Here is a 27,157-nt window from a genome sequence, read left to right as displayed (position 1 = left end):
TGTTTAGGCCGCTTTCAGACCGTCCACTTATTTGCTCCTTGTCCTCTTGATCAGTATACCGAAGATGAAGGAAGGTAAGCTGGGCATAAGACCGTGTGATGAGCCAACGATTGGCTTACTCGGCATGGTCCATTGTTGTGCGGGTTTTTACGCGCGCATTTTGCCACGGCGTGGCGCGGCGTGCAGAACGGGCTGAGCCTCAGCTAGTGATGCGGGAGGTACAGCCACTGGATACGGCCACCTGTGAGCGATGGTAGGTTCGCCAGCGATGGGTCCATGATCGCTCCCATACAGCGCCATTGCCGTGCCGTTGGTGAAGGCCAGAGGTCACAGACCGTGCTGTTGAATATGCGCGTCAGACTGGCATGAACGCTGGAAGCAGAGGACCGGGGGCTACAGCAAGACGACGGATGACACGCAGACGCTACAAATTCTGGCAGCTGAGGTCTGAGTTGAGGTGACGTCTGAATGGTTATGTCTGTCTACCAGCCATAATATCTGCACCATGAGACCCAGTTCAGCTCAGCTCAGTTCAGTTCAGTTCATTTCAGCTCATTTTCAGTTTTGCGCATTTCAGTCCAGTTCAGTTTAGTTCAAATCAATGTATTTTACTTAACGTTAAGCCTAGTTTGGCTCAGTTCAGTTCAGTTCAGTTTATTGGAAAGTCATTTCACACTGTGGGCTGCGGTCAGTTTCAGTCAGGTACGTGGTAACCGGTAAGATACAAGGCAAGCACTGCACCAGCATGCACGAGAATTAAAGGAGTGTCAGATGGCGAGCCCCGAAACAATCCTAGCCCCAAATTCGACAACTTTTTTGTCGCCGATTGAAGTGGCACGCCGCGGTCTACCATATGATAGATAGACTAAGATTACAGAAAAGACATGGCAGTGAGCAAGAAGTTTGCAGACTTCTGGGATTGTGCCGAAGTGGTGCCGAATTTTGTATAAACACCAAAGGGTATAGTATCACTTGTTGGGTACTTTTTAAATGTGTTGGTTTCAGGATAAATGGTTGTGAATTATGACATTCAGCGCCTTCAGAGAGGGTAAAAGAAATGACGTGTTACCGGGTAAAGCCCGATCGAAAGAATGTGGTCATTCTGATAAAATTGGGTGTGCCGATACGGAGGAAGGCTGTTTTGGTTGGGTTTATCTTAAGTAAATCGGTGGTGGAAGAGAACTTGACGGCGAGTGAGGTATTTTGTTGCTGGGATTTAAGGTTAGCTGGCTGGTAAATGGCTGGGGATGAAGAAGTGGGGTGTCGTCAGCATATGACCCTAAACGATCACATGGAAGACAGGCAGAATAGTCGTTTGCGGAGAAGTTGAACAGAATATGGCGGACAAGGGATCCCTGCGGGACGCCATGGAATAGGTAGAGAGAGAGAGAGAGAGAGAGAGAGAGAGAGAGAGAGAGAGAGAGAGAGAGAGAGAGAGAGAGGGAAGGAAGTGGGATATATATATATATATATATATATATATATATATATATATATATATATATATATATATATATATATATATATATATGCGTCTGTCACCTCCCGGCTCATGTCAGCAAGGTAGTTCTTAGGCCAACTGGGGCTCACATCGTGTCATTGTAGCTGGCGCTGATGGCTTGGATGGTCGACACTATCAAACGATCGGGCCAAATCTATCGGCGTGACGGCAACGAAATGGCGTTTGTCAACTCAGTGTACGATCTAGTCAACTGCGTTAAGCAGAGAACCCCGCGCTGACTGGCCGGGTCTGTACGCGCTGTCAGCTGGATTAAACGTGGTTGGAACGAGACAAGGCGACATTTGCATGAACACGACTTTTTCACAGATTTTTGACAGCACTGGCAAAATGGAAATGGGATAAAAATTGCGAACTGTATCACGTTCCCCGTTTTTGTTAAGGGGGAGAACGGATGCAACTTTCTGAAATACTCATGGTGCGGGAACACAATGATGTAATAGATGAGGTGAGATGATGAAGAATATGAGATTCAAGTCACAAACACTCACGCACTGTATGGAAAGGTGCACCATCCAGACGCAGAGTTCTGAAAGATACCATCTCTGATGGCGGCAGAGAGCTCAGGCAGTGTGATGGGGTGAAGTTCCAGGCCATTTTATGTGATGCCTGGCGGTTTAGGTGGGAGAGGCTGGTCCCGTCGGCTTTTCGTGACTAGTTTGTCAACGATGCGTGCACTGACAGACACAAACGGGCGACTGGAGTTATGGTCCTTGTCAGGTGATTCATACGATTCAAACGTCAACTTTGCCAGGCAAAGCGAAAATGCGTTGACGTAGTGCCAGCAGGTCGTCTTCCCTTAGCATTTGTTGGCAAAGAAACTGGCTTTTGCACCGAGCGAAGAGGCCTTTCACCTCGTTTCGGAGACGTTTGTGCTCTTTCCAAGTGCTCTTCGTGTGTGATTGCTTCCAGGTCGAGCACGTACGCATCGTACGTATCGTAGTACGCGTCGTTTGAGTCAGGTCCAGAATTTTTACACCCACGGGCAGTAGGACCTTATTAACGTCATGAGACCTGGGGTCGGAGGCGGGTGGCCGGTGAACAATACACATTGATCGACCCCGACACGGGCCGACCTTGTCGCGGGGCACGGCACCAAGAACGGACGGATCTGTCACTGGCGGACTGGAAGCGGTGATAAGTCAGTCTCTGCTGAGAAGGGCTCCGGCGGTGCGACGCTATCGCAGTCACCATCCCCGACTGTTTTTTGCGGGAGGCCTTTGTAGGAGGACGGCGGGTTTCGTTGATGAGTCGTCCTTCGAGCAGCTGGCAGCTCCTCTTATGATACGTTCTTTGATCCGTGCCTACGAATGCATCTAGAGAGAGGTCAGGTCATTAAACAGCGGTGGATGCGCCATTGGAACGAACAGTGCAGGACTGCAGGCTTTTTGAAAACGTGCGCGTCTGGTGCTTGCGTAAAAATCCCCCTGAAATTGGCTTTCGGTTGTTGAAGTTAAACAGGCTCTGTGCGAATGGAACGAGGCAAGTGATACGGAGAACGACCGCATTTTAGATAGGCATACTTCGGGCCAGAAGAGGGTTGGTCTTAGAAGCGTTGTTCCGACTACCCGCGCGGACGTGTGAGATGGCCAGTGCCATTTTTCTCATTGCGTGATGGATGTGTCGCACCCGTTATTCTCCGCTCGATTGGATTATCCGTGATCAATGACCCAGTGTCCCGTGGCGTAGTGTATTCTTTGAGTAACCTTCCGTGGTCAAGTCGTCCTGCGTTATGCCGCACTGAACATTTAGTTGCGCCTCATGACATCGAACATGTGTATTCTACTTAAGACAAAAAAGATATTGCTTTACCACAAAACGGAATATAAAATACCTCAACGATGTGACAAATTCTAGTTGGTCCGCAGTTAGCCTAACATCACATATCGAAAATGTCGGCTGCGAAACTCGCCTCCTTTTCGTGTCCGGGGGCTGTCAGCTGCTTCCCTTATTAGTACGGTATGTGATGCAGACGTGGTTTCGCCCTGGCTTGTCTAATTGGATATCTGATTTACCGCTGCAGCACGCTTATCCGCGTTGGCGTGGAGATGTGTGTCATTAGTAGAGGTGCACCTCGGTGTACACATGCATGGTTGTGTACTGGCCAGATGCGGTGACACACGTTATTGAACGCGGATGTTTTGCCAGGCACGCAGTGCGGGACGAAGACAGCGGATCACAATGTAGCGAACGACATAGGTATATAGATAGCATCGATCGAGTACGAATGGGTATTTTGGTCACGCTTCCGTCCATATACTGCTTCCCTTAAATGCTGCATGCCTTGGTGCATTCCAAACTTGTTCGTCAAACGGCCTGTTAACGAAATTTCATTCGCCGAATCCCGAGGAGCGCGTGGTTTTGCTTGGCTTTTCATCACCAAAATCGTCGGCGTGAATGGGACATCGCAACCCGGGGTCACCCTGACACGTTCCGGATCACTTTAAAGGATGACTGGTGGGCCGCAGATTTGTCTGTTAGCAAGGCATCTGTCACCGAGTTGCCCACAGCAGCCCGGTCGGGGTGTGTGAGCGCCGGTCTTGTCGGGGCTGGGAAAACGATGGCATCGTTCCTGCGCCTGTTTTTTATTTCTGATCGATTTTTTACTTTGTCTTTGCCTCACCTCCATCCAGCTTTTTAGTTCCTTTATCCATACCAGTCCACCAGTAGAATACCGTATGCCGTACCGCACACCAGTAGAATGGTGTCCGTCAGCCGCGTGACTGATGTGTGACACAACGGCACGACGTTTACGTCATTTGCTTTATTTATTCGATCTCTTTCGGTAGTGATGTACAGTCAGATGAATCAATGTGTTTAATGTCTGCACTTGATCAAACCACTAAGACTATCCTATTTGTTTGTCCCTGTTCGACCAGTCTGTCGACCTCGGTCAGTCGAGATTGTGCCCCAGCTGCTGCCTATATCTTTTGAATTTGTACCTGATATTTCTGATTTGTGCTCGATTATTTCTCTTATGCATGCCGAGTGCTGGCTCGATTTATACGCATAAAGAGCGAACACTGCAAAATGAAGCTTAGATTTGCTGCCTTATCGTTGCATATGCCATGCATATTTTGCGTTGCGTTTGCAAGACATGAGCCGATGTCGGAGGACTTAACTTTCTTTCGATCTTTATGTTTTGCTGTTGCTGAAAGGTCTTAAAGCTCACTTTGAAATGTCCTTGTCTTTACTCAACTTGCCGTTCGCTGCTACTCGCATATTGGAACGGGACAACAAGCCAATAAGGTCAGCGATCTGATCCAGGGAATGTCTGCATGGGAGTTGGTCATGGTCGAGACAGCGTTTCAGTTGAGCATAGCATAGCCGATCGCGTTTTTACACACGAGTGATGTTCCCTGTCCCATGTATACCTATGTTGTACCAGGGCTGCGGGTACGAATAGCCTTTCCGCCTTTTGAAAGCATTAAAGGAGCCGGAGTGCAACACAAATTAACTTCAAATTCGATAAGACACACCAATGTGTGCACTGTCCATAAAGGGCGGCGGCACGAGGTCGCTCGCCCGCCGCCTGGCCCGCGTCGAGCCTAGCCCTGTCGCCTGTCCGCCACTGCCGACCTTCCCTCCTTTGCCTCTGGCGTCCGCACGCGACCCAAACACCCCGTCCCTGACCGGTGGTCGCTGTAAGAGCACGAGAGAGCATCACCCGGACCGGCCGGCGGACGACGGCCGGTCCGGCCGCTCCGGCGCCGTCCGGGAAGCCGGCACCAGATGCGCTGAGACGCGATCAAACATACCGGGCCAACGTCTTGGCGCCGGCTCGACGTTCAGTTACTATCGTTTTGAATACCTCCTGCAAACTCTGTACGAAGTTGCCCAACCTCTGTCCACCACCAGAGCTGAAACAGTCTGTTTGAGCCTCAGTCTGAGTTTGAACCACTACGACTTTGCACCTGAGTTCACTCGCTGCGGACAATCGACGGGTCATGGTGTGTATCCGCAAAGCCGACACGATCAGGTTTCCGTCCTCGTTGGCACGACGCTCCTCTGGTCCGCACGCTCGACACCGCTCTACAGCTGCCTCCGTAACTCGCGAACTCCCGGCTCGTCGGGTCTCTCTCGCCACCTCTGGCGTGCGCGCGTGCAGCGTCGCCGGCCGGCGCCGTGCCGCTGGTCGTCCGGGCCGCCGCTGGCCGGGCCCGGCCAGCCGTCGCCGCCGACGAGCCAATCCCACCGCGTCGGAGCCGACGAGGGCAGCGGTGTCGATGGCGCGGCGTAGCGTGGTGGCGTGCTGCTGCGGCTAACTGGGACGACGGAGAGCGCGTCGGCGAGCGGGAGGGCGGCGGAGAGAGCAACAACTAGCGGGAGCGCGACGGAGAGAGCAGTGGTTAGCGGGAGGATGGTAGGGAGACCTACGGCTAATGGTAGGACGGTGGAGAGAGCAGCGGCTAGCGGAAGGATGACGGAGAGAGCAGGGGGGAGCCGAAAGATGGTGGAGTGAGCAACGGTCAGTGTGGGACGGCGGAGAGAGCAGAGGCCAGCGGGAAGGCGGTGGAGAGAGCTACGGCTAGTGGTAGGACGGCGGAGAGAGCAGAGGCCAGCGGGAAGGCGGCGGAGAGAGCTACGGCCAGTGGTAGGACGGCGGAGAGAGCGGGGGCTTGTGGGGGGGGGGGGGGGGGGGGGGGGAATGGCGGAGAGTGGACAGGCTAGCGTGAGAACTGAAAATATAGGAAGGACGAGTTGTAGGGCAATGGAAAGACGAAGGAAGAGCATTGGTTAACGGAACGCTGGGCTCAGAGCGTTCAAAGGTAAATATTTTCACCGAGACGCTTGCTATTCGCGTATGGTATTGCCGTGGTTTGGTTCCGAAGTCATGCCGTGCTCTGCATTTTGACTTGGCTACGAGATCTGCAATCTCCGACTGATATGATGGGCACATTTGACGCTCGTTATGCTCTTCCACTGGTGTTCCATGACGAATAAAATGCTGACGCATTCAACACGATTCCATTGGCTTGGTCCCTAAGATTCTGTCACATTTGACTCTCGTTATGCTCTTCCACTGGTGTTCCACGACGAATAAAATGCTGATGCATTCAACACGATTCCATTGGTTTGGTCCCTAAGATTCTGTCACATTTGACGCTCGTTATGCTCTTCCACTGGTGTTCCATGACGAATCACATGCTGGCGCATTCAACACGATTCCATTGGTTTGGTCCCTAAGATTCTGTCACTCGACCCGAGAGGCCAGTAAGGGACAGAGAGGGGCGGACGGATGTGCGAAGCCGTTGGTTGTACTCGTACGATGATCTTCCTCTCCATGGGCTCTTGCGGGCGTGCGAGGTTGACTGGATGCGATATTCATTACCAACCTCGAATAAACGTCAGTGATTGCCGCACATGGTCTGCGCAAGAGCTGCGTCAGACAGGACCCCGTGCGAAGCTGTCATTCCTGCGAAGCCATGGCGGTGTAGCTATGCGGTTAAAGCCGTGGCTGACTTCCAGATCTGAACATCCAATAGAAAGATAAGGACCATGCAGTCTTTACGTCGCCACTTGAACGTAATATTTTGTTGATTGGATGTGCAATGGGCAAAATTCCTCAGCGGCGTATCCAGGATTTCGTCCAGGAGTGGGCCGAACCCGGTAGATAGGGGCCGTTTCAGCCAGAGGCCCCTCGTCGCAATAGGGGCCCTATTCTTAATTCAGCCGAACTCGGGATCATATTTGGGTGCTTCAGATGCCCGTTTGTTATATTTTAGAAAGTCTTTGAGCGTTTTCAAGTGCCAAAAAGTGCTGGGGCTGTCGGTTTCCGGGTTCCCTGACACTTGCAGGGGTGGGGTATGGCCCCATAAGCTCCCCCTTAGTTATGCCACTGATGTGCCTCGCTATGACATTAAACTTGCTTGTTATGCCAGCAACGAAAACACGCTGCCTACAGAATGCGTAGCGTGAGACGCATGAGCCATCCACTGAGGCTAACATTGACACAACTGATATCAGCACCGATAGGGACGGCACGAACGCAGGACACTGACCGATGTTGGACATATGTTGAAAACACCTAACACCTACAGCAAGGTGTGACGGTTCGTTTTACACGAAAACCAGGGAAACTCATGTCAGCTTATTCCCGATTTTGAATCGCTAACTGTCAGAAGTGCGTTTAAACCACCAATAACCGTAGCTAGAAGCATGCCGTCTTCAGTTCAGTTCGCACTGAACTGCTCAGACTGACATCAATCCTCCATAATGTGGTACGGCTTCCGTGTTGAATTCTCGCCTGGTATCTGTGTCGGAGAGGCTTTCTTATGTGCTGGTCGAAAACAACTCATGAACGCCACGCCCTGCAAATTTCGGAGTGAAGTAATGATGAGTATCGTGGATATAATGTGAAACAAAACTATTGCGGTAGTTATTTTGCGACAATCTGTGGACTCACACCAAGGCTCTCGCTGTGTGCAAGCTTAGGTGAGATGGAACACTCACATATTTTGTGTGTCCGGTGTTCATTGGTGGAGCACGGAACACTGGCATCACTGGCATCGCCAACTTCAGAAGGCTCTCTCACGTTCCTCATGGCCTCTTCTGATTCTACGACGGTGATAACACGAGCACGCTTAACAAGGAGAGCTCTCGAACTGCACCCTTTAAGAATGGTTCCCATCTATGGCCAGAAGTATGAACTCAGCTTACATGTACATGAGACCACCTAGTTTTTGGCTCCACCTTGCAAAAGCAATGAATTATTTTTGGTGCTCTGCAATTTGGTGTGGATCATAATCGGACCCCTGAGGTCTTTGGTCTTAGAATTGTATTTCTTGCAATAATTTGTCTGGCTTACCCAAGGCTGTCTAACGGCTGTCCGGGGCTGGGCGTCCCTACTCTTTGTCTATATTCCCAAGACATCCATGATCATGCTTGATCCCAACTTTGGCGACCCCCAGAGCACTGACCATAGGTTTAGGCACGCCTGAAATGGATGATCTCAGCCGGTGATTCGTCTTCATGTATCTGAGGCATAACGTCGTGTTGCAAAATTTCTGCTGGATGTGGTCTTTCTTTTCCAGAAGCTTCTCCGCTGCCGGCTCAGCTCGTGCTCATAAATGTAAAAATAGATGTCCGCATCAGGGGTGAATAATCACTGCATCTCAACTTCGTATGGCGTTTTAGCCTTTCTGCATGTCTTCACGTTACTTTCGCCTGTTCTTCTTTGGCGGGGCATCTTGCTATGGATTGTTTGCCGCAAGCACCTTCCTTGATTGGTGGTAGGGTTATCGTTTCTAAACCGACATGAATTTGAAAGTTAAATTCCAAATTGGAGTGCATGCTGGAAAGCAGCTTGTATTATACAGCCGAATAGGAGCCCGCGCGGTCCAAGACTATGTCGAGCGCCATGTCTAAGCCGCAGAGCGTCCGATAACTACCTTACTTGTCGGGATGTTTTCATTTCACTATGTATTTGAATCTCGCCAGATCCTCTCGCTAGAAACTAGTCATTAGGTGCGTATGTCAGGAAGATCCCCAGCAGTAGGTAAAGATGTCAGGAAGATCCCCAGCATTAGGTAAAGATGTCAAGAAGATCCCTAGCATTAGGTAGAGATATCAGACAGGATGAGACGGTTCCGTGGTTCTAAGAATAACTTCAGGAAAGCTGATGAGAGGATAGGTTTATGATGGCGTCGACGGCTGGTTGAAGGCCCGCTGCCGCCGCCCTGTCACGGCGCGGCCACTCGGTCCGGAGCAGCAGTACCGGCGGGCCACCAGGGCGCCGTCCGGCCCCGTCCGTGACCGTGGGCCGCCGGGGGCACGTCCGGACGTCCGAGGTCATCCGCCCCTCCCGGGGATCAATGACAAAGGTGTGACGTCACGGCCCGCTCGGTCGGCCAGATGACCAGCGGCTCTAATTGGCCGGCTCCAGCCCCCACAGGCTAATCGCGGTCTTACACGCCGCACAAGGAGCGGCGAGAGATCGCGGTCTCGGCGCGGGAACGGAGATGCGGTGCTGCTGGAGGTGGTGGCGGCGGCGGTCGAGGCCGCAGCGGTTCACCTACCACTCTCAGTCGATCGTGGAGCTGGCGTTGTGGATGTCCTGGTGACCCGCTTCAAGCCGGTCCCGAACACGACTTCAAACACAGCCTCGTAGAGCAGTGGAAAGGTCATCTGTAGGCTGAGGTTTCTCTCTCTCTCTCTCTCTCTCTCAATGGCCGTTTGGCGGTGGCGATGTCCTGTCGAAATGGCTAGCCATGCCATGCAGAGGATTATTGCCCCAGGGACGTCCGTTAGATTGGAGGTCTTGGTGGAGCCACTGAGGTGTTTTGGCCTCTAAGGCAGATGCTACTCTACGTGAGCATTTCCCTTCCGCCCCTGATGATTTGGCAGTATCAGCTTCTCCGCTTGATCGCTGAAGTGGAGCTGCGGTAATGGATAATAGAATTGCGGGCTCTTGTGTCCGCGGCTGGGGAATGCTGAAGAAGTATGAGGGGCAAGATAACAGCAGCGAGAGGGTGCCGGTAGTGCAGTGGTTAACGCATCTGCGTTAACCACTGCCCGTCTGGGAAACCAGAGGTACGGGGTTTGATTCCCCGCGGTGCCCGCCCTTCCTGCCCGGGTGAGAGGCAGGCGACGCCATATAGCCTCAGCAGCTGAGTGCGTCGTAAAGCCCCAATGACACAAACACACAGACACACAGCAGCGAGAATCCCTCAGTGACCAAAAGTTTACCTGCTCTAAGTTCCGATCTTCCTTTTCATGTCAGTTTCAAGCTGCTGTTTCTTTCTGGTATGGTTGCATCCATGCCTGCCGTTCTGTATTTCCTATCTGTGGCCGTGAAGGCGTGTCAATCAATCCTGTCGCACGATGACACTTATCCATGCATCATGTCACGGTCTTATCCCAGTCCGGCGTAACGAAGCACACCTAAGCCATTTTCCGAGCGGCATGTGCCCCACGAGAGTCACGAAATAGCAAGCTCAACACCGGCTCCCCAAACCGCCGTCACGCTACCGACTCTCCGCGAATGCTGCTCCCCGGACGCCAGGACTGTGTGGCCGCCTCCGCTGCCGCCACCGCCGCCGCCTCCCTCCGATCGCCTCCCTCCGACCGTCCGTTCGTTGCGGAGAGCCCCGTCTCCGTCCCCGGCCGCCCAGCGAACACGGCGCCGACAAATGAAGTGGACGATTCGTTCTGGTCGGCGCCGTGGGGCGGGCGGAGGCCCGGCCCCAGCGAGCGCTGGTCGTCACCGCTGCCCGCCGGCCGTTCCAGGAGCAGCGCAGCCAACGCGAGTCCGATGTGGAGCGGTTCCAGTCACTGGAAGAGGAGAACGGCACGCTCCTGTCACAGTTGAATGAGCTCAACAAACTAGTCCAGGTGTGTACATGTGCCAGCGAAGTGGCTAGTCCAGAGGTGAAATACCAGTCATGGAGTTTCCTCAGCTATAAACATACTCATTCACTTATCTGATCTCGAGAATTGTGAGCTAGTTGGCATCGGAGCTCCCCGTGAAGTGGTGCCATGCACAGTAAGCTGCACAGTAAGCTTAGTTGCCTGGATTGCGTGCACTGAGATGTTTGCCCCAGCGACGGGCTCAGCATGACGATCAGCGGAACCACATGCTGTGGCAATTAATGCGGCATTTTTAACCTTTGTTTGTTGAATATTTTGATGCATGGCGTTTGTGGTGTGATGATACCGAATTCAGAGATACCTCCTCCAGCCAAAACGGGCACGGTGAGCTTATTCAGTGCCCCTATTTTTAGAGAGCTTGTTACAAGGTGGCCTGCCTTAAAGGACCGTGACAAATGGTACTTTGCCAACCCATTGGACATGTTCGGGCGCCATTTGAGGCCTCTCAAGGGCTCCGCTGGCATGCGCGAACACAGGACCCGCGTGACTTAAACTGCGTCACTTCAAACGGTTTGCACACTTCAGCGTCCAACCACGTAGGCTCAAGCACTGAGCTCAGTCTAATCGTTTCAGAATGATTGCCGAAGTTTCAGTGGGCTGCATTTCCCGGGTTTTTCCAGTTGTGTTGTACGCCTCATGTTGAACGCCAATCGGATACCCGCAATATTTCAGGACCATAAGGAGATTCAGGAGCAGTTTGAGGAGAAGATCGAGGAGTGTGAACAGTTAGCTGAGAGCCTCCACATCAAGAATGAGCTGTGTGATGATCTGGTAAGTCGTAACCTTGCTCCTTCATCGCTTACCTGACACTCATGGTCAAATCACCGCATTAACTTGGCAAGACCTGGGTGCAGAAGGACAGTTACTATATATCGTCGCATTTGTTTGCACTGACTTAATGCCTATGTCAATTATCCTAAAGTATGCTAAGTTTGTCCTTAATCTTTCCATCTAGTGGTCACATATATTTGGATTGCGAAGGATGTGGACATGTGATGTGTGTGTTGTTGGTGCATACATAACCATACCGCATATATCCGTAGTGCGTAACCTTTTTTTATTTAACCTGACCTGGTGCTCTTTACGGTCATGCAACATGCATATTAATGAAACGTAAACGACCGCATGCGTTAATTGTTTAACAAGGAGGTCGTTCAGTTTGGTGGCGTGCGGGTATGCCAACCTTAAACAGGTCAGGTTCTATGCCAATTAATGCATGGATGGCGTGTTTTGTTACTAGTGATGCGCTGCAAGAACACTTAACGCTTTGGGAACGCATGCACTCACCCATGTTCGATCATACGTTAAAGCAGACAACATAATGGTTTGATTCGCATATGACTCGGTATTTGCTTGAGGCGGGTGTATACCATTCATGCACAAAATGCTGTCCTGAAGCCTCAAAATATTGTTGTTTATGGTATTGATGTGTGTTTGTTGTATAACAGACATGCAGCGTGAATGGGAATTGAAATCAGTCGATGCTCATGAGAACGGCTTGTACGTGTTCACCTCGCTCATCTGTTTTAACTAGCCTTGTTTACCAGACCACACAATTTATTCAGAAACTTCGAGCAAGACACAGCATGCATGAGACAGATGACAGTGTTATTCGTTGGTATGTATGGAATTTCGTCCACTTGTTTTTAATGCGGGGCCCCAATAGAATATGACAAATTAGTAGAGCGTCTTGCTGAAGCAAACACTTTTCGTGAAATGAGGAGATTCCTTGTTACCCCATGAGATTGAGATGGTGGACTGCAGTTTTGGGTGATCCTCCGTTCCGTCAGCTGCCATATATCGCCTGTATATTCGTTGTCATCTCCACTCTATCTGCCGTCTCCTATCTGACGTCATAAGCTCGGCGATCTCGTCAGATGCACGGCGCCGTTGCCATAAGTAAGCAATGCAATATTCAGGGATTATCAACGTTCATCTCCTCAGAGGTCGGGATTCCAACAGAGGGGCCGCTTTGCCACTGTCTGACAGACCACCTGGGCCAGCGAATAGTGTCGAAAGGCCGAGCCGGTCGGTGCGCTCCGGCCGCAGGGTGGCTACGCCAGCTTTCCACAAGAATGCTTCAGCCTCAGGGTGGCTACCCCAGCTCCCCATCGGTGTGCTCCGGCCGTAGGGTGGCTACCCCAGCTCCCCATCGGTGCGCTCCGGCCGTAGGGCTGCTACCCCAGCTTCCCATCGATGCGCTCCGACCTCAGGGTGGCTATCCCAGCTCCCCATCGATGCGCTCCGACCTCAGGGTGGCTACCCCAGCTCCCCATCGATGCGCTCCGACCTCAGGGTGGCTACCCCAGCTCCCCATCGATGCGCTCCGACCTCAGCATGGCTACCCCAGCTCCCCATCGGTGCGCTCCGACCTCAGGGTGGCTACCCCAGCTCCCCATCGATGCGCTCCGACCTCAGGGTGGCTACCCCAGCTCCCCATCGGTGCGCTCCGACCTCAGGGTGGCTACCCCATCTCCCCATCGATGCGCTCCGACCTCAGGGTGGCTACCCCAGCTCCCCATCGATGCACTCCGACCTCAGGGTGGCTACCCCAGCTCCCCATCGATGCGCTCCGGCCTCAGGGTGGCTACCCCAGCTCCCCATCGGTGCGCTCCGACCTCAGGGTGACTACCCCAGCTCCCCATCGCGTCTCCGCCAGCGGGAAATTCGCCGGGAAGTGGAGGCTGTCCGAACGTGACGCGCAGTGTGATAAATTGTGCTGCTCGGCCTATCACACTGCCAGTAAATCCGCTGTATCGCATCACCATATGAAATGAACCTCCCGAGCCCGAATGAGACTGCGAATTGTCGGTGAGCCGACCCTGGCAGCCGCCAACGGGCCGGCCGACCGGGCAGGCCTCCAGAACGAGAGCCATCCCGGGCGGTGGGACCTGCGCTGGTATACTGCGCCGCAGAGTCACCTGTGATTGCAACGCGCCGCGTGCGCTGGGCGACGAGTATGACCAGCTCGTGAGTGAAGAACGTGTGGCAGCACGCAGCGTGAACAAGCGGTCGACGAGCTTTTGATGCCAGGTGTTAACCCAGACTCTGCGTTTCAGGAGAAGCAGCTGACCCGTGTGATAGAGAAGAACACAGAGCTGACTATTCAGAACAGTGATCTTCAGCGACAAATACATGAGTTAGATAGCGTAAGTGGTGTGTCACCGTGGTTGATGTGTGAACAGCTTTAAATGTAAAGCTTTCCATGAAAGGAAGAAAGTGTTCGTGCAGAATGTATGCATGGCTATGTGAACTGCGTTTTCCACGCGACAGAGTTTCTGAGTGCAACGGCCCATGTGACGATTAGCTTTTGCCTCCTTGTGGGTTTACCTCCTTGTAGTGTGGCGGCCGGACTTCAACGGCAGGCTTGCAGTAGGGCCTTGCTGCTGTTAATCATGCCACTTTGTCCCAGCGCTCCGCCGCGGTTTCCCTTCTTCCCTGTTTCGTCGAAATTCATTCCTCTGCTCCACGCAGCCTAGATAAAGCATGGTATGCCGAATGTTTTGCGCAGATGGTTTTGTGTTCATAGTACATGCCATGCGGAGCTCGCTGTCTGTTCTCTGATCCCGCCGCCCGTCAGCGGCTTCAGTTTATGGGATCGTTTCGCTATGTCATTCTTATCAGACAACGCTGCGCAGGGTTTTGCAGACTGTGTCACACTCCGGCATGAACACACGGGCTAGTTTGGCCCCAGCTTCGCCAGTTGCAGCACATTTTTCTTTGTCAGTGGGGCAGAACTTGAACACGGCTGTCGGACCAGGCTGTTCACGTTTGACCAGTTGCCAGCAGACCTTTTCGATGGTGGGGAAAAACAGCAAAGTTCAATGGCAATGATGTTCAAAAACAATGCTCGCGCTGCGCCGCTGCTCCTGCTTCCAGATTAGAATCGCACGCACAGACTGGACGAGATACAGTCGTCCAGAGTGAGCCTTTTACGGGTCTAAGCGATGCGCTGTGTACTGACAAACTTTTAATTTACTTGATCCGTGCGTAGCCCAACCCACCACAAGTTCTTTGCCATTGAGTCGAGAAACTGCGTCCACTGGTGTTCACAGCCACTGATCCTCACTACTGCTGCGCTAGCTGATGTTATTTGGCACAATCTTTCGTCCGAGACGCAGACAGTGGCTGGAATATTATATCCACCGATATCAAAATTTGCAATCCACCTTTTCTTAGCTTGTACTAACCGGCCACTTTTCCAGCCCCTCCCAAACCGCATTCCTTCCGCGCGTCGTTAGCAAGAAGTCAAGCAAAATATTGCCACTCAAGAACAAAAACAATAGATGCTTGACTTTCCTCGCCATAAAACGGCTGTGATGTGGCTGGCTTCCTAGTTAGCATGCGTCAATGGCAACGTACGTGTTGTTTATAGCAATTGTGTGCCCTTTCGCGGCTTTTCAGCACGCACATTATTCATCAGATTTTATTGTTACAATCAAACAACGGATCCGTCCCATCGTGCGACCGTCGTTCTGGAGACCTCACGTTGTCTTTAAAGGTTTTCACTCCTGAATTTCAGAGTATTACACCGGAATGACGATTGCTCGGTTGATATTGCATGGAGCTGAAAAAACATACTTTACCGCGAAAGCAATTTTATCGTGTGAGATGATAAAAAACTGATCTACGAAATTATAAAATTGAGGACAATAGCACAGGCTGGTTTATAACAGTAGGGTACGGAATAAAAGTGTGATCTTAAAGCTAAAACAGACCTAGGAAACTAAACACTGTCATCATTGCTGTGTCAAGCTTATATAGGGTCGCAGAGTGCGACCCATGCGCCCACTTCGACAACACTACTGGGATTAGGCTTTTGGTTTGTATACTTCAGGCATTTTTTATTTTGGCTTGTGGCTTATGTTGGCTTTTTTTAAAGTTTAAGCGAGCAAGTTGTTTACTATGTTTGACTTTCTTTGCAGATAAGCTCGCAATGTGCTTCGCTAAAAGAAAGCTTGGACAACGTTGGAACTGAATATGAGTCTGCTAAATTTGAAGTTGAAAGTCTGAGGGAAAAGGTTTCAACCCTGGAGTCCGTACTAAAGGTAAGCTAAAGCAGACAATGGTTTAAATGCCCCCCCCCCCCCGCGTTCATAGAAAAACCTACCTGTGCCAAATTGAATGTGTACCGCGTGACGTCACAGAAGCTTGACCGTCTTCACCCGTGACGTTTGATAAGCATTACCGTCTCGTGCAGATGACCCATCAGTAAAGAACACGCCCGAACAAAGATGCGAGCTATATTGGGTGCAATAATGTATCTACGGTCAAACATCGAGCTCGTGGTCCCTGTCAGTACAAAACTGTCTTCGCAGCAAATGCGCGATGCTGCTGAGCGCAAAAAAGAGCTCGAAAAGCAGCACCAAGAGGCGCAGCAGCAGCTTCGCCAGAAGCAAGAAGAGATCCAGAAGCTCACCAAGGTCTCAGAGAGCGAGAAACAAGCGTCCATGGACACGATCCAGACGCTAGAGAGCAAGGTGAGTAGCAGACAGCATGACATAGGACAGTGGCAATTGTTTGCATATCCTTGCATCGTATTTCTTCGCGTTCAAAATTTCACATCGCAAACGCTCCAGGGCACCGAACTTCGTATTGGAAGAACTTGATTCCACTAGGGCTCGTCTTTGTCGACTGTCGCATAAGCAATGAGTCGTGCTGTGCAATAACAAAATAATGCAGTTAAATAAGTAATGAAATAATGCAATTAGGTGTAGGCAGTTCTACGTATCGCATCCCGTCGTGTGCGCAGTTGCTCTGGTCTCAGTTTTACGTTTCACTTTAATCTGCATGCGCAATGATTGATCATGCCGCAGTCCCTAGTGTGCCAAGGAATGCGACATTCTCCCATTCTGTACACACACACACACACACACACACACACACACACACACACACACACACACACACACACACACACACACCACGCACGCACGCACGCACGCACGCACGCACGCACGCACGCACGCACGCACGCACGCACGCACGCACGCACGCACGCACGCACGCACGCACGCACGCACGCACGCACGCACGCACGCACGCACGCACGCACGCACGCACGCACGCACGCACGCACGCACGCACGCACGCACGCACGCACGCACGCACGCACGCACGCACGCACGCACGCATACGCACGTACACGCACATGCACATGCACATGCATGCGCACGCGCACACTTTCGCACACGCACACGCACTTCGTGCTATGGATAACTACCGGTTAAGTTTTTAAACATTTCGAACGTTAATTTTGATAACCTCTGTTAGATTAAATTGCAGTTCTCAAGAAGGACCCAAGCACTCAAACAGCAATGGACTTCGCAGCAGACACCACTCACTGCCTTTCTAGCTGGGCAAAAGAAGGAAGCTATAGATACCCAAAAGGCATCATTAACATCACACACTGCGACCTACACATTCAGCATAGAAGAGGGCACTGCTGCATACCGCTGATCCAATCCCCGCGTGGTTTTGTCAGTGTCATGATCTTGTGTGTGTCATTTGTTTGCGATGTTGCGTCAGAGAGATAATTCAAATGCATGATTCATTTGTCTGTTTAGTACTAGTGAGTTGGCATGAATAAGTCATACTTCCCGGATGTGGAGTATGAATATGTGTGCAATGTCGTGCGTAGATGCTTGAAGAAGAGCGCTCTGGTGCGAGACCCTTGTCACGCTTCGGATATCATATTTCTTAGCACTTTCTCGTCGATTTACGGTAGTAGATGCTTTATATTTTTTTGTTTTTTAGGTGTTTTAGGTGAATTGGTTTTAAGCCTGTTCTGTATCGTGATGTTCATTTAACTCGTTGACTGAAGTCCTGTCATTTTGCCTGTTCTTTCCACTTGAGCAATTAGTATCCGCAGTGTTGATTTGAACGTTGTACGGCACCTTGATCTTAGAGGAACAACTTGAAGATAAAAATGTACATTTTTAGTACTTGAAGGTCACAGGCATTTGTATTTTCAGTGTAAGGGTTTTAACGTCCGCCTACGCTTGTGAGCCGTTGTTTGCGTCTAGGAGGCACAAAATCAAATTACTTCGCTACGTTTTCCATTTTTTCGTAGATTATTGAGTTGCCTTATTAACTGAATAATGTAGGTGCTTTGGGTGTACTGAACATTAGGTCATTAAGCTCTCTAGTACCCTACATTAATGTGATCAACTCATACGCAGCGCTAATTCAACTTGGGTCATGGAGAAGAATTAAGGACTTAAATCGATAACGTGCAACGCTGAGCCCTGGGATGACTTTAAAAGAAACAACAGTCATTGCTCCCATGTAATATAATAAAATGGGTCAAAAGGGTGCGGAGGGAGCCGTTAAGGTAAAACATTGTCCCCTCTTTGTCCTATTTTAACACAGCACGAAACCTATGGTTAATGTTCCTCGTATGGTCAAGAAAAAATGGGTTATTGTATCTGGACCATCTATTTTGCGTCTTAAAGTTCCCGGAGAATAATCGGCGTGGTCTTTTCCATCAGCATTCCCAGAAATAATTTAACATAACTTGTCATGGGTTGGCAGCCAGAGTAGTTGCCTGACGTAATTATAGTGAGCTGCACCTTTTTTGGTATGCAACGAACGTTGTGTGCTTACATGCCCACAATGACCTTCGCGGCCAGTTTTGCTCCCTGGTTGCGCTGCCTTCTGAGTTTGGTAGAGGTTTGTTCTCGCTTATGAATGCTGCTGTCGTGTTGCAGTGTTCACTGTCGTTCACTGTACGATATTAAGAGCCAGAAGCTGTTATTGATCCTCCGTCAGAGGGGGGGGGGGGGGGGGGAAAGGGCAGGTTATTTCAGGCTACCGCTTCACTACCAGGCCGGGTTTTCTGGTTATATACTGTCATCCCGAAAACAGTGTTTGCTGATTTCTTCATATATCAGTCATTTTGGTTTACAAAAGTCATGGAAAACAAACGGTTTCAACAAAGCAAATACCAATGGACCGCTTAAAAGCTAGAGACGGCACCCTCAGATCGTTTTTTTCTGATTTCATGCAAGCGAGGAAAGACGGGTCATCCTTTCCTCATAAAAGGATGAAGTAAGGTGACCGCATGTGTGCTGGTGTAAAGTTGTCGTTTTTTAATGATGAGTGAACGATGTGAGTCCTGCTGGTTCGCTGTTCAAGCCAGTGTGGGCTGCATATGCATCGATGCCTGCCATTTTACTGAGACTGTCTGGCAGATTCGGGAGCTGGAAAAGAAAGCCGAGGTACAAAGCTTACGGCACGAGGAGCTCATGCTCGAAATGTCCTCACTGAAGAAGCAGAGCAAATATAAACTCTCGCAGAATGGTAGCCCTGAGGGCACAATAACGCCAGGTAAGGGTATTTATCGTTTGTACCTCCACTATCGTGTGGCAACACTTATATCGTATGGGACCACCACTATCCGTCGTCAGCTGTCATTTTAAGCCGAAGCATTTGAACACCCTCGCAGTTATGTTTTCATATCCCCTTGCCCTATAGTATTATGCAAAGTTATGGCTTTGACACCGTGACTTTCCTCTTTCTGTCACCTCTTGAACATCTGAGATACACGAACAAATTATCATGTGGCTTCCCAGCCCTCTGTACGGGCTGCTGTGGGGGTGCCTCTACTGTCATAGTGGTGACCCTTTACAACGATAGTACTATAAAGCTGCCATGCTCACATATACCCCTGACTCTTTAACCAGCAGATATCTTGAATGATGCGTTTTCGTTTGGTTGGGACGCATTGCGAATTCAAACGCAACCGACTAATGGCAGAATGACAAAATTTGATCCCACAATCGCCAAATCTACAAAATGATGGTAACATGCTGCCTGTCAAACTGATGGTTGTGTTCTTGTAAATTTCTAGCTTTATTTTATCCTGCTTCGTTGATAACTCGTCGTTATGTAATTGTGTCTGTTTGGTCAAATATAAAGCGTCATCTGTCGACACGTCTGTGATCGGGCAAAGAAACCTCCAGACGCGTTGGGGAAGGGTGAGAAAAGGTTTTGAACATATGTTTCTCATGCACATCATAATGCTACATTTTTTCAATTTTCTAAGAACTGAGAAGTATTGGTACACTTCCCTCCGCCACCCCCTTATCTACAAGTGTACGCAACATCCTCTTGAGATCATTCTATGGACAGACCCGGCGCTCTAGAAAGATTAATGTTTGCTAGCTCCTGCTCTTGAGATGCATTTATCAATAGAACGGTTCAGCAGCAGGATCTGACGACTCTCCCTCCTTCTTGCTTGCTCGTTCTCCCTCTGACGACTTCCTAGCTGTTTGTATACTCCGGCCATGTGTGTCCTTGAATGGACTGCATGCCGTGGCCGCGTGAGACGTGACCAGCGGGTGCGGTGTGGTTCCGCCAGACTCGATGCTGCTGTCCACCGAGAGCACGGCGCGCTCCACCCCCATCGGCACAGCTGTCACGCCGGCCAGCCTGGAGGCGCTGCCCGAGGGCGACGAGACCACCTGTAAGCACCACCCCTCGCCCACGCACCCTCCACGCCGATGGCATGTGTGGGCCACGGAACTCAGCTCACCGACGACACGGACATCCCGGCGTCCCCCGCTCCGCTGCTAGTTCTGGTGACGGTCTTGGCTTCCCCTGCTTTAATGCACTCCTTCAGACCGAGATTCGGGTTGTCTGTTCTGCAGATCGTGTGGTGCAGTCGTATGCAAGTGGACATCAGGTGCAGATGCCGCTCGTATGATTCTGGTACGGCACATGTGAGCTAACACCAGATACTGTGAGCAAGTACCTCTGGACCGAACGCCAGTACAGGCGTGGGGTGTCTACCAGATGTGTTCTCTACCACTGTGTGCGAATGCAGGCGAAGACCTACGTCATCAGTCACGATCCGCGACTCCGGCCGTCCTTGCGCATGTCGCTCTGCCGCGCCCGGCCGGCCAGCTTGGCTCAGTTTGTCTCCTTTGCCCCCCCCCCCCCCCGCTCTTTGCCGCCTCCGCGAACCAGTGCTCCTCGGTCCTATTACAGAGCGGTGAGGCCGTGTTGCATTTCCACACCACAACCTCGAGAGAGAGAGAGAGAGAGAGAGAGAGAGAGAGAGAGAGAGAGAGAGAGAGAGAGAGAGAGAGAGAGAGAGAGAGAGAGAGAGAGAGAGAGGGAGAGAGAGAGAGAGAGAGAGAGAGAGAGAGAGAGAGAGGAGAGAGAGAGAGAGAGAGAGAGAGAGAGAGAGAGAGATAGAGAGAGAGAGAGAGATATAGAGAGAGAGAGAGAGAGAGAGAGAGAGAGAGATCCCTGTACAATTTTTTGCGGAACACGGAAGTGTAATATTTGTTCGCTATCTTCTTATGGTTTCACTCAATATTTCGTACGACATGCGGAGCTTCCCGTGTCAAAATCAAGCTAGCAAAGGACTTGTTCAAAGTTAGTTATTATGCTCCAGCATTTTGTTAAGCATAGGGTGTTATCAAGAAGGATATAGGATTATGATCTGATGCAAACATGACATCTGTCATGCAAGACATTGATGATAAAAGTTAACATTCGCTTAGTGGGTTCATATACTCGCTATATGAGATAAACGTAACACAGGGAGCAAAAACAGTAATGTTAACCTCACGTTTGACCCATAGATAAGACAGTAGTAATAGCCTTATTCCTCGGAGAAAAACCAGGAGAATGGAGATATAGGTGGGTTGATATTTCTGCAACATACCTTTATCGAAACAATAGCAGAAGTGAATTGAAATCTGCATTTTGTATAAATCATGTAGCGCATGTATGAACGTTTAAGCAAGGGTGAAGTTTGGACTGTCATTGATGAATTGTGACATATTTGCCATATCTGTATTACACCATAACTTAACTTGCCCTTTGATAATAGCCCATGTTTGACAAAATGGCGGAATACAGTGGCCAGTTTCGGACAAATTCTTTTCGAGCTTGAACATGACACGAGAAGCTGAGCATGGCATATTGAGCGAAAGGAGATAATGAACGCATATCACGCCGTCATGTTGGGTGTAAAGTTTTTACTAGGTCTGTTGCCCAAGTTTACAAAAGTACATATATATATATATATATATATATATATATATATATATATATATATATATATATTGACTATGCAGGTATTTGTGTACATTGTATCACACCATTTTAGTATTGCCGTGACATTAACCATATTTTATGATCATATTAGCATATACATTTATACAAAATTTGCCCAAATTCTTGCTACCTTATGTGGTTGTTGTATTTTGTCTGAGTTATGAGGAGAGCAGCCACCGACCAAAGAGGATGGACGTGTTCCAGTCTGGTCACAGCGGAGCACAGACATCCAGTTGCCGGTGCGGGCCTATGTGGGCCAGACGGCCGCCAGCTTAGAGATGGAAAAAGTCAGAGCACAAATCGAGAGTGGCACCAAATTCTTGGCCGAATTAGACAGCCGATACGCCCTAGGTAAGACGGCTACGGTGTTGTGATAGCATGCTCGTCATGTGATTTTGGTTCATCACAACGAGCCTTAAATGGATGGAACGCCACGGATGTGGTGTGATCAATGTTGCTTCTCCATTTACGTGTTATGTTGTTCATGTCTCGCCGAGCATAGGATAGTCTTTTTGGTTTTCAATGTCTGTTAAAAGTGGGAGTCAGTGATCTCATGGGTTGTTTTCCCGGACAAAAAAACAACACATGATCCTGGATTATTTCAGCTGTTTTTGCCAAACAGTAGTGCTGGTTTTCGAGATCGTCGCACTTTTGTTTGCTACTAGCTCGTCGTGTGCGAAATGCTGTTGTGAACAGTATTTTGTAAGTGGTGTGTGCGTTTTGCATGCCGTCACTTCTCCTCACATTCTTCTCGAGCTATGCTTCCGTCTTGTTCTGACGAATACGTTTTGTGTAGCGCCAGAATGGCTTCAATGGAGCTGACGAGCGTGTCGCTGCCTTTGGCCTGACTGTCGGGCCTGTCCGTGGCGCGGTCGTGGCTGTGTTGTGCTGCCGTGTGCGGGCGCTGGCGGCTTCTGACGGCGGCGGCTCGCCTCTGCCCCCGCAGGCCGACTCTGCCTGGTCTCGCCGCCGCGCCCGCGCCGCCGGCGGCCCGCCCCCCGCCGCCCGCCGCCGGCGGCCGAGCGACCGGCTCGCGCCCGCCAGCTACCCCGCCCGTGTCCGCCCCCGCCGCGCTCGGCCCCGGCCCCGGTCCCGGCCCCGGCCCTGGCCCCGGCCCCCGCCCCCCTCCAGGTGTACCTGAGCGTGCCCCCCGGCCGGCCGGCGCCTCGCTCGCGCCGATCCGCCCGCAGCGCAGGTGGGAGGCAGCCCGGCCCTGCGCGCCGCCGGCCCGGCCCAGCCGCCTCGCCGCCTCTTAGACAGAAGCTACGTAGCGTTGGCTAGCTGTTCACGTAGCCTGTTAAGCTTGCCTGGCACTTAGCTGCTTGGCGTTTAGGTAGCAGTTACTTTCGCTGGCTGGCCATTTGTCCGCATCCTGGGTTATGTTGCGATTTGCTTTGATTACGGCGTTTTTTAGGGTTATAGCGGGGAACAAAGAACTTGTTAGAGATGCATTGTTGTTCGCACCAAAAGCTACAGACCTCGGTAAGTGAACAGCTTAGTACGTAATGAAAAGTCAGAATGTTAGTACATTAAGACCGAACAGTCTACTAGTGAAGCCGATTACTTATTGTCACAGAAAGTGGTATAGTTGTAGCTAGATTAGCTTATAGGAGAGCATTATGACGATCAAAACAGGTGTGCTTCAAACAAGTAAGCCTATTTTTGCCTTTGACACAACATGTTTTTTATCCTTAAGGAGTGTTACTGTCATGCGATAAGATTAAAGATCTAAAACATTCCATCTAGGTTTGGTAATGGCTAACGAAAAGGGTGATCTACGTGGATGATGTGCTGCAACAAGTGGATGCCTTGTGCCTCCCGTCTCCCTGACAACCGAAGGTCCTGTTTGACTAACATGACAAGTGCTCGGTTCTTGTGACAGTGCGTTCTGGTAACCGCTTTTTGACAGCACGAACATAAATGTTTCGGAAGCTTTGACAGTTTAATCTTTACCAGTAATCTACCATTAAGTCCAGCGCTCGGAACTGGCGTCTTGGTACTGGAACGTGGAGCCCCAGCATCCCGTTATGTTTCTGCATCTCAGGACCTCTAGATCGGCCGCTGCACCAATGCTTAGGTCGGGACTTGGTTCTGCCGACACCTCCCCTGCTGCCTGTAATCTTACTATCTATGTCCGGCAACAACAACAACAACAAGACCAGCGAGGCGGCTCTAGTAGCGGTATTGGGCTAACTCTCGCCCGTCTGCCCGTCCTATGGCTGTACATTTGCGACGGTCGGTCTGGCCGGCCTCGGCCTTTCATCCTTGGCTCACCTCCAGCCGCTACCTTCTGAAACTTGCTGTCCCGCCCAGTGCTGCAGTAGTCACTCACCATCCTATCCGCTCCATTGCGACAGCAGTCCAGCCGACCCTCTGCTCCGCTGCAAAGCCGCAGTAGTCCAGCTGACCCTCGGCCCCGATGTGGCGCTGTAGCAGTCCAGCCGACCCTCCGTCCATGGACGTAACCTTCGCTGGGTCGCTGGGGTCCGGACCCAGTGTGTTTCGGGCAGATCGGACGATTTTTGTGCTTTGGACACATGAGATGTCACCAAAGTAGAAGTGCACCCCAGTACATTAAAGGCGTGGTTACGTCCACGCCTCTGCCTCGCTGCAGGGCCGCAGAATTCCGACTGACCCTTTGCCTGGCCGCAGGGCTAGCCAACTCGCAAGCCGGTAAGGGCCCGCCGCCGCCGCAGCCGGTGTACGTGAACTCGGGACTGGCGCCGATACCGGCCGGCTACGCACCGCTGGCGGCCGACCCGCGCCTGCAGGCGGCGCCGTTCGCTGCCGGCTACCCGGCGCTGCCGCCGCTGCCGGCCGGCTTCAGCCTGGAGCCGGGCCTGCGCGTGCTGCCAATGGCGGCCGGCGTACCGGCACAGGTCGCCGCCGTGCCGGCCGGACTCTACCACGACGGTGCGACCCCGGGGCGTGGTGGGCCGCGTGCTCGCTTGGTCCGCGTTCAGTGCCGCACTTGTTTTGAGATATCGCTTGGAACACACATTATATTTGGGTGAAAGTGATACTTGTGTGTGGTTTTACCACGCATTCGGTAATATGTGGGGCACTTCCGTCCGTCCGCGTCAGCCTGCGCGGCTCCGCGGCTTTTGAAGTGCGCATGCGCCGTCGGTGTTGCAGATAAGGCCGGCCTGATGAACGGCACGGTGCCCGGTCTGCTTCCGGCGAACCTGGCGCAGCAGCTGAGCGGCGGACAGCAGCCGGGCGTCGTGGACGTGCTGGACATCCCGGGCAAGGGCAAGTGTCAGGTCTTCATCGCCAGGTGAGCCTGGGAATGACCACGGCCGCGGAAGTATGACACACAGGGGCTGCGCCACCGACTGGGTAGTGGCGTATTCGAGGGGGAGGCACTGGGACACGTGTCCCGTCACAATTTGTAATTATGCGTACAACTGTCCGTGTGAGCAGTTCTTGACAATCAACAAAAAAAATTCGAACGCTCCCATTTGAGGGAGTGCTCCACAGTTGTATGGGGTTTTCAACTGAAATAGCCATCTTAAAAACCACTAGGTGACGCTCACAGCCCCGCTCTTCTTAAGACGTAAAACCCCCTGGTTTCTGAGTTACATGACCGTGACATGTGCATATTTTTCAGGGAGCCTATTTCAAGGTCATTTTGACATCCATGACGCCACAATTGCGTCATTGAAATCCTGTCATTCTATTAGCCTTGCGGCGATGAACGACAAAAAAGCATGATTGTCGAGTCGTTCATATCTGGCGTTCGTGGGCACTATTTCCAGATATAACAGCCGTTAATTGGCTCTCACCCAATGTTGCGCAAGATACGATGGCGAAATCAAACAATGGCATGTCAAGGAGCATGTTTACCAAGCATAGAAATGGTGTTGTCTAAAGCACTCTTTCCACTTAAAAGTATACCAATACTTATAAGTGAGCTAAGTGAGCTTCTTTCACCACATCTGATGTTTGCCTCAATATTTTGAAATGTGGAACATTCCCTTTAATGCAGGGTGATTTCCGTCCCAGCGAGGGGCCCCCTTATCCCAAGGCATGGCTATATATATATATATATATATATATATATATATATATATATATATATATATATATATATACATATATAATGTGTGTGTGTGTGTGTGTGTGTGTGTGTAGATGTATATATATCAGCCTTTTCATGACACCAATATCGTAATGGCTAATCAACTTTGGCCACCACTGTCTTACGATCCGTATGTGTCGTTTCCTCTCTATCATTTGAGGGTAGTCTTTATCTGTCAGCTTTCTGTCTGGTTGCTCTGTTCGTTCAATCAGCGAGCGCCTGGCAAGTGACAACTCCAGGGTGATGCCAGCCGTGCTGCTGCGTTCCGACCGATCGAGTAGGGCACAGCCTTCTACGCCATGTGTCTGAAGGCTGCCCGCCGTGTGACTGTCGGCCGCATGCCTTGTGTCTGTCGGCTGCCCGCCATATTTCTGTCGGCTGCCCGCTGCGTATTTGTCGGCTGCCTATAGTGCTACATGCATGTTGCCATTATTCAAGCGCTAATGGTGATCGACGTGGTTCGGCCCATATCTCACGGAACCCGGGCCCTGCGTCCAGACCCTGGCTGAACCGTTGACACAGCGTTGCCATCTACCGGCAGGTACTCTTACGATCCGTTCCAACACTCGCCGAACGAGGCGCCCGAGAGCGAGCTGCGCCTGAACGCTGGCGACTACGTGCTGGTATGGGGCGACATGGACGAGGATGGCTTCCTGGACGGCGAGACGCTGGACGGCCGGCGTGGCCTGGTGCCCTCCAACTTCGTCCAGAAGCTGGTGGGCGACGACCTGCTCGAGTTCCACCGCCAGGTGGTGGCCGGCCTGCTAGACTGCGACCAGACGTCCATCTCCACCTCCGTGCCGCACGACCTCGACTTCAACTCGGCGGACGAGGCATTCCTGAACAGCCTGGGTGAGCGGGGACGCCCGGCTCGGGGACGCCCGGGCTGTCTCTGTGAGAACTTGTTTTATGCGAGAGTGTGCTTCCTTTGCTCGCTCCTCTGTCCCTCTGTCTCTGTCCTGGTCTCTGTCTCTGTCTTGTCTCTCTGTCCCTCTGGCCAGCCTCTGTCTATGCTCTCCTCTAAACACCCTCTACAGAATACCCCCCCCCACCAATCCCTCTCTCTATATAGGTCCTCTCTCTCTCCCTTCTCTCTCTATCTCGACTTATCTTCTCTC

At 51.3% G+C, this 27,157-nt stretch overlaps 1 protein-coding gene across 1 annotated transcript in view; it reads left to right on the top strand.

The window, feature by feature from the left end:
- Nucleotides 1-27,157, top strand: part of LOC119111716 (peripheral-type benzodiazepine receptor-associated protein 1) — a 76,558-nt gene that overhangs the window by 22,857 nt on the left and 26,544 nt on the right. The window contains exons 6-17 of the mRNA XM_037235522.1: nucleotides 10,748-10,852; nucleotides 11,561-11,659; nucleotides 13,948-14,037; nucleotides 15,814-15,936; nucleotides 16,207-16,368; nucleotides 19,081-19,216; nucleotides 20,250-20,354; nucleotides 22,163-22,309; nucleotides 24,611-24,726; nucleotides 24,838-24,871; nucleotides 25,094-25,235; nucleotides 26,581-26,891. Coding sequence (XP_037091417.1) covers nucleotides 10,748-10,852; nucleotides 11,561-11,659; nucleotides 13,948-14,037; nucleotides 15,814-15,936; nucleotides 16,207-16,368; nucleotides 19,081-19,216; nucleotides 20,250-20,354; nucleotides 22,163-22,309; nucleotides 24,611-24,726; nucleotides 24,838-24,871; nucleotides 25,094-25,235; nucleotides 26,581-26,891 — 1,570 coding nt within the window. The remainder of the gene's footprint in view (nucleotides 1-10,747; nucleotides 10,853-11,560; nucleotides 11,660-13,947; nucleotides 14,038-15,813; nucleotides 15,937-16,206; nucleotides 16,369-19,080; nucleotides 19,217-20,249; nucleotides 20,355-22,162; nucleotides 22,310-24,610; nucleotides 24,727-24,837; nucleotides 24,872-25,093; nucleotides 25,236-26,580; nucleotides 26,892-27,157) is intronic.

The sequence above is a fragment of the Pollicipes pollicipes genome, unplaced genomic scaffold (genome assembly GCF_011947565.3).
Source record: "Pollicipes pollicipes isolate AB1234 unplaced genomic scaffold, Ppol_2.1 Scaffold_7261;HRSCAF=8764_pilon_pilon_pilon, whole genome shotgun sequence".
In the NCBI taxonomy this organism is placed as follows: domain Eukaryota; kingdom Metazoa; phylum Arthropoda; class Thecostraca; order Pollicipedomorpha; family Pollicipedidae; genus Pollicipes; species Pollicipes pollicipes.
This window is presented reverse-complemented; position numbering and strand designations above follow the sequence as displayed.